This window comes from Eptatretus burgeri, chromosome 2, assembly GCF_056783735.1.
Source record: "Eptatretus burgeri isolate ZD-2024b chromosome 2, Ebu_testis_v1, whole genome shotgun sequence".
NCBI classification, from domain to species: domain Eukaryota; kingdom Metazoa; phylum Chordata; class Myxini; order Myxiniformes; family Myxinidae; genus Eptatretus; species Eptatretus burgeri.
The window spans coordinates 72,595,365-72,605,889 of NC_140962.1; the positions used below are offsets into that span (position 1 = coordinate 72,595,365).

General features: G+C 47.0%; 1 protein-coding gene and 1 long non-coding RNA gene across 2 annotated transcripts in view; both read right to left on the reverse strand.

The window, feature by feature from the left end:
- ACADVL (acyl-CoA dehydrogenase very long chain) overlaps positions 1 to 10,525 on the reverse strand; it is a 65,477-nt gene that overhangs the window by 42,095 nt on the left and 12,857 nt on the right. Inside the window, exons 3-4 of the mRNA XM_085869808.1 lie at positions 453 to 512; positions 173 to 245 (exon numbers count right to left, since the gene is read on the reverse strand). Of these exons, the coding sequence (XP_085725934.1) occupies positions 173 to 245; positions 453 to 512 (133 nt within the window). The remainder of the gene's footprint in view (positions 1 to 172; positions 246 to 452; positions 513 to 10,525) is intronic.
- Positions 6,317 to 10,525, reverse strand: part of LOC147032311 (uncharacterized) — a 5,187-nt gene continuing 978 nt past the window's right edge. Inside the window, exons 1-2 of the long non-coding RNA XR_015055110.1 lie at positions 7,834 to 10,525; positions 6,317 to 6,702 (exon numbers count right to left, since the gene is read on the reverse strand). The exon at positions 7,834 to 10,525 is cut by the window's right edge and continues 978 nt beyond it. This is a non-coding gene — a long non-coding RNA (uncharacterized LOC147032311). The remainder of the gene's footprint in view (positions 6,703 to 7,833) is intronic.

The window sequence follows — 10,525 nt, forward strand, 5'->3', positions numbered from 1 at the left end:
CTGAGACTCTCCATCATAAACCATAAAGATACCAGAGCAAAGGTCAAACAGCAAAATTGGATTTTAGGTCAAACTTTTTGGATCGGTTTAGACGAAATTTTTGAGCATTTTAGACAAAAACTCCATAGAGCTTGGGAATGAGAGAAACAATAGAAAGGAAAGGGCAGTGTACCTTGTGGATAAGGTAGAACCTGTTTTGTGACGAGTCGACCCATGAAGATGTTTGCTGCGAATGAGGAAGATGCCTATTGAGGTTGTGGGCAAAGAAAGTAGAAAATTGATGTGAGTGATGTAAAGAAGAAAGGGGGGTTAGATGAAATTAAAGAGAGGATGAATGCAAGAAATGGAGAAGAAGAAGATGAGGGGGCAGTTGTTGAAAGAGAAAGAGTCATTAAGGAAGCTGAAGGCTGGATAAGGTAGAAATAAGGTAGTTATAGAGAACAACAATTTACCTCGGTGCTCTCTTTTTCTTCAACAGACGTTTCGGGTTTCAAATGTGCTGTGGTAATGGGCTGAGAAAGTACTTTGTCGTTATTATAATGCAATCAACCAATACTTCATGTCAAATATCAGTGATTACCCCTGCTGAAAGTCCAAGGTAAAGTAAGGTAGTAACAACATACAGTAGTACCAGATTTACTGTAATAGAGTATGTATGGGCTAGCAGGATAGCCAAGGTATGCATACCCACCTCTGAGCTGTCTAGCCTGGGTTTGAATCTTGGGACAGTTATAAACTGCCATGGAGAGGGTACAACGTAGAGCGACGAGTTTGATGCTCTCACCCCTATCCCACCCACCTCTCTTCCTCCCTCACCCCAATCCCACCTCTCTGCGAGACGCAGATAGCGGTGAGAGAGGCAGTGGGTGGGATAGGGGTGAGAGAGGCAGAGGGATGGGATAGGGGTGAGAGAGGCAGAGGGATGGGATAGGGGTGACAGAGGCAGAGGGATGGGATAGGGGTGAGAGAGTCAGAGGGTTGGGATAGGGGTGAGAGAGTCAGAGGGATGGGATAGGGGTGAGAGAGTCAGAGGGATGGGATAGGGGTGAGAGAGTCAGAGGGATGGGATAGGGGTGAGAGAGTCAGAGGGATGGGATAGGGGTGAGAGAGCCAGAGGGATGGGATAGGGGTGAGAGAGGCAGAGGGATGGGATAGGGGTGAGAGAGGCAGAGGGATGGGATAGGGGTGAGAGAGTCAGAGGGTTGGGATAGGGGTGAGAGAGTCAGAGGGATGGGATAGGGGTGAGAGAGTCAGAGGGATGGGATAGGGGTGAGAGCGTCAGAGGGATGGGATAGGGGTGAGAGAGTCAGAGGGATGGGATAGGGGTGAGAGAGTCAGAGGGATGGGATAGGGGTGAGAGAGTCAGAGGGATGGGATAGGGGTGAGAGAGTCAGAGGGATGGGATAGGGGTGAGAGAGGCAGAGGGATGGGATAGGGGTGAGAGAGGCAGAGGGATGGGATAGGGGTGAGAGAGGCAGAGGGATGGGATAGGGGTGAGAGAGGCAGAGGGATGGGATAGGGGTGAGAGAGGCAGAGGGATGGGATAGGGGTGAGAGGCAGAGGGATGGGATAGGGGTGAGAGGCAGAGGGATGGGATAGGGGTGAGGGAGGCAGAGGGGTGGGATAGGGGTGAGAGAGGCAGAGGGGTGGGATAGGGGTGAGAGAGGCAGAGGGGTGGGATAGGGGTGAGGGAGGCAGAGGGGTGGGATAGGGGTGAGAGAGGCAGAGGGGTGGGATAGGGGTGAGAGAGGCAGAGGGGTGGGATAGGGGTGAGGGAGGCAGAGGGGTGGGAGAGGGGTGAGGGAGGCAGAGGGGTGGGATAGGGGTGAGGGAGGCAGAGGGGTGGGATAGGGGTGAGGGAGGCAGAGGGATGGGATAGGGGTGAGAGAGGCAGAGGGGTGGGATCGGGGGGAGAGAGGCAGAGGGAGGGGATAGGGGTGAGAGAGGCAGAGGGGTGGGATAGGGGTGAGAGAGGCAGAGGGATGGGATAGGGGTGAGGGAGGCAGAGGGATGGGATAGGGGTGAGGGAGGCAGAGGGGTGGGATAGGGGTGAGAGAGGCAGAGGGGTGGGATAGGGGTGAGAGAGGCAGAGGGGTGGGATAGGGGTGAGGGAGGCAGAGGGGTGGGATAGGGGTGAGGGAGGCAGAGGGGTGGGATAGGGGTGAGGGAGGCAAAAGAGGAAGTGGGGTGGGATAGGGGTGAGGGAGGAAGAGGGGTGGGATAGGGGTGAGGGAGGCAGAAGGGTGAGAGTGGGATAGGGGTGAGGGAGGCAGAGGGTGGGATAGGGGTGAGGGAGGCAGAGGGTGGGATAGGGGTGAGGGAGGCAGAGGGATGGGATAGGGGTGAGGGAGGCAGAGGAGTGGGATTGGGGGGAGGGAGGCAGAGAGTGGGATAGGGGTGAGGGAGGCAGAGGAGTGGGATAGGGGTGAGGGAGGCAGAGAGAGTGGGATAGGGGTGAGGGAGGCAGAGAGGTGGGATAGGTGAGAGTGAGAGTGAGAGTGAGAGGAGAGTGGGGTGGGATCAGGGTGAGAGTGAGAGGAATGGGATGAGAGTAAGAGTGAGAGGCAGAAGGGTGAGAGTGGGAGAGAGTGGGAGAGAGTGGGAGAGAGTGGGAGAGAGTGGGAGAGAGTGGGAGAGAGTGGGAGAGAGTGGGAGAGAGTGGGAGAGAGTGGGAGAGAGTGGGAGAGAGTGGGAGAGAGTGGGAGAGAGAGAGAGAGAGAGAGAGAGAGAGAGAGAGAGAGAGAGAGTGAGAGAGAGAGAGAGAGAGAGAGAGAGAGAGAGAGAGGTGAGGGGGAGTGAAGGGAGGGAGAGACGGGAGAGGGGGGGAGAATCCAGCAGATGTGACGTCCAGCTGAACGTTCATCGGAGAGACGGCACACACATTGATGAATCACCCTGCCTGTGAAACACCGGGATGACCGTTTATAGCCGAGTCGGAATACAAACCCAGGCGAGACAGCTTAGAGTGAGGATGCGTACATCTCGGCTATTCTGCCGTGATCTGGTGATTCATTGCTTGATTAAAAACTGAATTGATCTGAGCAGCAGCTCCGAATGACGAGAAAAAAAAAACAAAAGATCAAAATTAAAAGATCTTTAATTTGGCCAATTGGCACATCATTTGACACTGCTTCCTCTCCTTGACCTCCGGAGATTTGTGTGGTGGAAGAGGGGGATTGGAAGTGTGATAGCGTGAAAGAGGGGAAGGGAAGGCAGCACGAGGGTGGGGGGTGGGGGTGCGGCAGCGCGAGGGTGGGAGGGGGGAGTGAGGAAACGCGACGGGAGGGGAGGCAATACGAGATGAGGGAATGGCAAGGCAGTACGAGGGGAGGAAATGGCAAGGCAGCACAAGGGGAGAGAATGGGAAGGCAGCACAAGGGGAAGGAATGGGAAGGCAGCATGAGGGGAGGGAATGGGAAGGCAGCATGAGGGGATGGAATGGGAAGGCAGCACGAGGGAAGGGAACGGGAAGGTAGCGTGAGGGAAGGGAACAGGAAGGTAGCGTGAGGGAAGGGAACGGGAAGGCAGCATGAGGGAAGGGAACAGGAAGGCAGCATGAGGGAAGGGAATGAGAAGGCAGAATTCCAGGGCATTACCGGGGCAATAATGTTGTGGAGCCGGGTCTCGGTGGTGAGCACGACCGCTCGGGGGAGCAGTAGAGTCGGCTCCACTGAACACCCGGAATTTAGATCGGACCTTCCAGATAAATCCGAAAGGTCATGGGTCCCTTATCGGACCGAAGATCGCCAATAGGTCGACCACGTGCGGTAGGGTCAATTGCCAATTTCAATATACCTAATTACCCACGTCGTCAAATTACCGGGGAAATTCACCCTCGGCAGGATCTGTGCGATCCAGGCCGTTACCGAGCCGGATCCGAGTCGTACCCCGAGCGGAGAGTACCAGAAACCTGACCGCCAATTGCACGATTACGGCAACAATGAGGCCTCCTAATTCACGTTCGCAGCGCGGCAAACCAATGATAGAAAGGACAAGGACGAGCTAGGACATTCAACAAGAGGGGATTTAATTACAATAATGGGCAAAAACTGGGAAGGGAGACAAAGAGCAGATTACAACCGAATATATTCCAACGTACAATAACGCAAGCACTTAACGATTCTACTTAACAGACGGGCCCACACACACACACGCAAAAATAAATGGGCCGGCCGGCCTTTATTTATGCCCCCTAGCTCGGAGGGAAGGTGAGCCGGAGGAAAGAAGCTAGCTTGGACCTTCCCGCCTTGTGCGGCCCTTGAACCCGCAACTCGATGCCACTGCAAGCACCGGGTACGGAGGGTAGCATCGGCTCCAGCACGCTCCTCCGGCAAGCGAAGAGACAGCGAGCACCAGCAGACAAGACAGGCAAGCGATTCGTGGCGGGACAGACTCGCAGGCAGGCGATCTTCCGCGGGACAGGCTCAAGAGAAAAAGACGGACCTCTGCGCACACACCCGCGCTTCTCTTCACCCCTCCCGACGCAACTCGCCTCCCGATTGGACGGTTCATCTCAGGCGATCCGTTCGCCGTTCGTGAATTGTCCAGGGGACGTGACGAGCATCCTCGCGGCCCGTCCCCCCTGAGAGGCATTCCTCCTTTTTCGTGCGACGTTCCTCTGCATTGGCCGGAACGCGGCGTACGTTGCTCGCGCTTTGCCCATTGGCTGAAGGCAACACGTCTTGCTAGACCCTGGAGCGGAGCCAATGCATCGTTTGCCAATGGAACTCCGCCCAAAGGCGCTCGGCACGTATGCGCATCACAAAGGCCGATGGTGGAAGGAAGCCATGGAGGATGCCGCTGTTGTTGGTGGTGTAAAAATCCTAACTATAAAATAACCCGTAGCGCACGTACACTTAATTCCCATTAGACATAGGGGAAAGGGAGCTATCTATCCACATTTACTTAACGAAATAACAGCTACGGGGACCTGAATGTTGAGTGCTCATGGCTGCCAGATTCGTAACAATAAAACATGCCCAAACAGCAGCGTTTCCTTTCTAACCGCAGTATTCGATATAAAACTGGGCGGTAGCATTTAGAAATTAAAACTAATGCTATTTGGTAAAGGCCTACCTGCATGCAGTGCCCCCCCCCCTCAACACCACACATTCCTCCAACCTGCTCGCGGTCCATGCTAAGCATACATGCTTACCGGCGTATTACTCAACCTGTCATTCGCACATATGCACGGATTTCCGTGGCACGTCCCATGTGGCTTTGATGCTGCAGCACATCCGCTTCCCACAAGGCTTCGGCGCTGCAGAAGCACATGCTTCGCGAGACAGCTGCATAACGTCCTCCACAGCGCCGCGCACCACGGGCCAGAGTTCAAATTCAGATCATGCACCCGCGAAACCCATGCACCGCACACACTTAACCAAGAACAGGCACGCACACACCCCACGGAGAGTCATTTGTTCCCATTTCTACCACGTCCTTGTGTGCTGTCTACATACCTCTTTGCTTGCGGAAACTACCGACTATTAATATATTGGCAGGACTACGATAGGATGTTTATATTAATATTTTGTAATGTAAGCAAATTTCAGAAAACGGAAAGAGCAAACGATGTATGTCATTGCCAAAAAAAAGACCCCCTGTTGTCCGTGCGTCATGGACTGTGTTAAGGATTAGTAAATCCTATGTGATTGGGTTTGATAAGCTTTGTGTTAAAGACATGATTGTGATAATTCGGGAACAAAAGGACACTCGAGGTTCAGTTAAATAATTAAATTGAGATGTAAAGTGGGACAAAGGATTCGTGCACAGACATCGGTATGCGTCATGGGCAGTGACGTCAAGACGGCTGGTCAACAGAGCTTCGAAGATGACCGGTGTCGAGGCTGACTTGTACAGCAGTGTTACTGTGATGCAGATCTTGAATGGCAAATACTATAAGAGGGCCATTGTGTGTCACATCATCACTTGGCAGGCCCTGCATGATCTATGGCTGGAAGCTTTCTTCAAAGAATATGGCCAAATTGCTGAAAGCCTGAAAGATGACCTCAAATCCATAGCTGATGCTTGTAACAGTGACCATTCTGTTCAGGATGAATACTCACACCTCTTGCAGACCTTGACATCAATATACATTCAAAAATTGGTTGATGACTTTGATGAATCCAGATCATGGTACCCAATGTACCAATGGTTTCGCATGTACATGAGACAAGTTCAACTTATTTTTGCATTCCTCCATGGTACCCGTCAGAAAGACTGGAACCTGCATCTCTCTTCTCTTGAAGAATTGTACATTTGGTTCTTTGCCTACACCAGGCTTGATTATGCACAAAATGTCCCTGAATACATTGCCTAAATATATAATTTGGAGGAAACGAACTAAGCTGTTTTTTTTTTTTTTGAAATTTTTTCAAAGAAGGTGGATACACTGTTCAAACTGGCAAGATTCCGTTCACAGCTATTGGAGTAGACCAGGCACAGGAGCACATTAACAAAATGCACAAAGGCGATGGAGGTATATTAGGGACAACCACAAGTCCTGAAGCTCTGCTAAGTTATTGCCTTAGCACACCAGAACTTGCCAGACTGTCTTTTGAAACACAGAGCATGTTAGGCCTCAGTGTGGCAGAAAGATCCCATCACTCTGATTTCAGCCAGTCAAAATTGGATCGACAAGAATGGAATATTAGGTACCTCAAATATGTCATCATCCGAAATAATCCCTTTGATGTGGATGTGCTGGAGAATAAAATGAGAGATAAACTGATCAACAACATGGTAATTCCTCAGGACATCACCGAGAATATCCTGAATGCAGAAGCTCGAAAAAGCATATGAAAAGTTTGTTAATGACAGAATAAAAGGACACAGAAATCTATAGGATAAAATGAAGGAGGTCAAAGTACAAACATGGACATAAGATCAAAACACAGAAAACAAGAAATTGTGATGAAGGAATCTGCATCCACGTTGGCTCGCCTTCTTGTCATATCACAATCTTCCTGTGATGGTGACCTGAAAGAGGTAGTTGGTATGTATGAACTCACTACAACAAACAATGTACTCATGCAAGCTGGAGGTCTACTGCATCCATGCACAGACAAGTCACAACTGGCTCATGAGCTCATTCATCAGATGGATATGGAGAGTGACTATCTATATCCATCTGATGGAAAATTAATTAAATATATTTGGACAATTAATGAATGATTTTGGACAATTAATTAAATATAATGAACTGAAAAACATTAATAGTAACTCAATAAATATTATCTAAATTATATGTGTGGTTTCTGCATAAATAAATGGAATAAACACAAAAAAATAACAAACTGGTGGCCATTTTGGATTTATTCATCATGAAAATTACAAGAAAAAAGTTTAATTTGCATTGAAAGACTTTTCAAATACTTATTTATATATAACTGGACCATCATCTTTATTATTACAGGAATAATAAAAAGAAAACATTAAATAACTAATTTATGTCTGGTGAGTTTCAAATGAAATCCAAGATGGCCACCATACTATGAAGACAACATTGAAAAAAATGTCAAACATGATTTTCACATACGAGTCACAAACTATCTAAAAAAAAAAAAAAATCACGAGTAAAAATCTCAATGAAATTTTCACGAAATGACATAACCGAACAGACTATGAGGTGAGGGGCGATCGGGAGAAGGCAAGGAGAAAGAAATGAGAAAGAAAGATCGAAGCAGATGCAATTTTCTGGTGATCTTGGAGGTGACCCGAAGATCCAGCTCGAGCAACGTATGGAGCTTTGGAACGGTGAACTGCTGGGCACAGTGGGTGACAGGCAGCGATGGTCTCGTGAGCGTTTGCACTGAGCACACGGTGACCACTGACCTGGTGTGCGGCTTCACTCCTGCTGGCTGATCGGTTGCGCACCCGAAGCGCCAACACAGCACGCCTAGGTTGTCCCTCCCTCCACCTCACGCCTTCTCACGGTTCGGCTAGAGACGTGGTGAGATCCATACTGCATGAGCATTCCTGCGGGGCTCGCACACTCCACACCCATCGCTGACTGCTAATCTGCAAGGTTCGTTTCTGCATGACCATTCATGTTCAGATTTTTTTCATCTACAAGGCAAAAGGTTCACAGATCTGCACGCTTGTTTGACACGGCAATAAGTTTACTGCACGTTCGGACATTGCAAGATCTCAACGTTGGTTCACAGCACAAATCCTGGTAAAAGGGGGGTGTATTAACACGTGAATGTAAAGTTGTCAAGAGAGTAATTGCCTTTGTAAAGAGTTGAAGTATTTGAAACTGCATTGAAACTTGTGTGTAACTTTGATTTGATGAAGCATTGACTGTGACTTGTATTTTTATGCATGGAAGTTTATAGTTACTGAATTGTAACTGCATTCTTACTGATAGATATTAGCGCATGTAAATAGTGGGATTGAAATAAATTGCATTCTTAAAATTCCTTCTATTGTATGTTGCTGGTTCCACTGATTGGTCATCAATTGATTGAAAAGTTTAAAGTGATCGTTTTTATCCCCCACCGCATGTCGGAAGGGGGATATTGTTATCACCCGGGTCGTCTGTCCGTCGGTCCGGCTGGGCATCAACATTTATAGCTATGAGTGCAATAACTCATAAACTATTCGCCATATTGATTTGAAATTTGGGTCACACATGTACCACCTGCAAAGGAAGAACCCTATTGATTTTGGGCGTGGCCGGATTCAAGATGGCCGACTGGGGCAGCCATCTTGAAAAAAAATGTTTCAATGGCGGGGGATTCCCCATCTTTGATAGGTATATTTTTATTGTCTGCCGTGCTCCCCTTTGGAACACTCAAGGCACACTCGTTTTGAGGTGTTCAAGGCGGTGCGAAACAATTGCAAAATAAGGTTATAAAGCACGGCGTTTCACTCAATGAAGTTAAGCTTTCTGCACATTCCATAATCTTTTCTTCACTCAATATAATTGTCTGAACAGTACAAAAAGTTAAGTTTAATACTTTGCTGAAATAAATACACGAAGTTATAAAAATCGCTAATTTGTTTAAATTTTCGGATTTCACTCCAGATTTTAACACTTATTTTGTCCACCATGTCCGATTCTCAAATCCCACATAATATTTTGATTACATACTTTAATTAGACCGTGAGAGTTGATCGTGTTTCTCAATCGAAGCCTGCTTGAATAGACCAAACAAAATGGCGAATGAAGACCCCCCCCCATCAAGTGTGAGCGAGGATGTGCCTGATAAAGGATATAATTAAATAAGGCCATTAATCATCTTCAGAAGGGGTGTTTTAATTAACCAAAACACCCAATTTTCACTCTTGCACTTCCTAGTCCATGAGCCAGACCAGATTTGATGACCAAATTGAGGGACTAAAAGCCACTATGCTTTTCAGTTACCTTGATGTCTGTAGAGTATGGAATTGTGTGATGGACGCTTCTCATGCCCAGCTGAATGGTATTTTGGCCATTTTTTTATGACCTTGAGAAATGTCAGTAAATTGGCCATATCTCCACAATGACTTAACATAAACACATGATGTCACATTCATATGATTCAGTATAAAATTCCACATCTTTTGGTGTGTATTTTGTTCAGTAATGTTAATTACTTTTTTATTTATGAACACAAATGCTGTGAAAAAGTGGCGTTTCGTAACATTTTTTTCCATATTTGTTCACCTAAAATCACCATAAATATAAAAGTTTACTTATTTCAAGGTATTTATGCATGACTTGGTTATTTGACATTAATGTTAGTGATAGAGTCCTAATCATCGCACTCTTTCAAATCATATAGCAAGGAAGTGAAACATATAAACGACAGTCAAATCTCACATGAGTTGTCTTTTTTGTCGAGTATTATCACTGTAACATTGTAATCTCAGTTCAGGGGACCTATATAATTCATTAACAACTATTCAGTCGGGTTTTTCTAATATTTTGACTTACTTTCAATTAAATTAATTGTTTTGATCAATTATTTTTTCATATTATTTTGCATTTTTAATACTTTTCTTAACAGTTTTATAGGGTCAATTTTATTTTCAATATATTAACCCATGGATTAGGCTGCTTTCATATTTAATTCATAGATAAATGTATTAAAGTAGTCAAAATAAAATTATATTTGATCTGGTCCCCTCATCACTGTAACCTTTGAGATAGTCCCTCAGTGAAGCTGTGCTAAAAATAGAAATGATGACAGCATGTAACCAACTAACAGAATTTAGGTCACAGAAGTGATACAGCCAAATGGGGTGTGTGAGATGTTTCAAGATGAGCTAACAACTGAAATGTAAATATTACACAGTGCAACCCCTTTAGTACACTATTGTTGGGAGCCAAAAGTGCCAACCATGAGTTAAGTAAATAAAACCATCTATCTATAATTCCAGTAATCTCTGTGTGTGTGTCTGTCTGTCTGTCTGTCTGTCTGTCTGCGACCGCCGTTTCTCGACGACCGCCGGTCCGATCTGATTGAAACTTGCCAGGAATATTGCCGGGGCCCCGCAGATGTGCCTTTTCGAGGTTTGATGTCAATCGGACGAGCGGTTC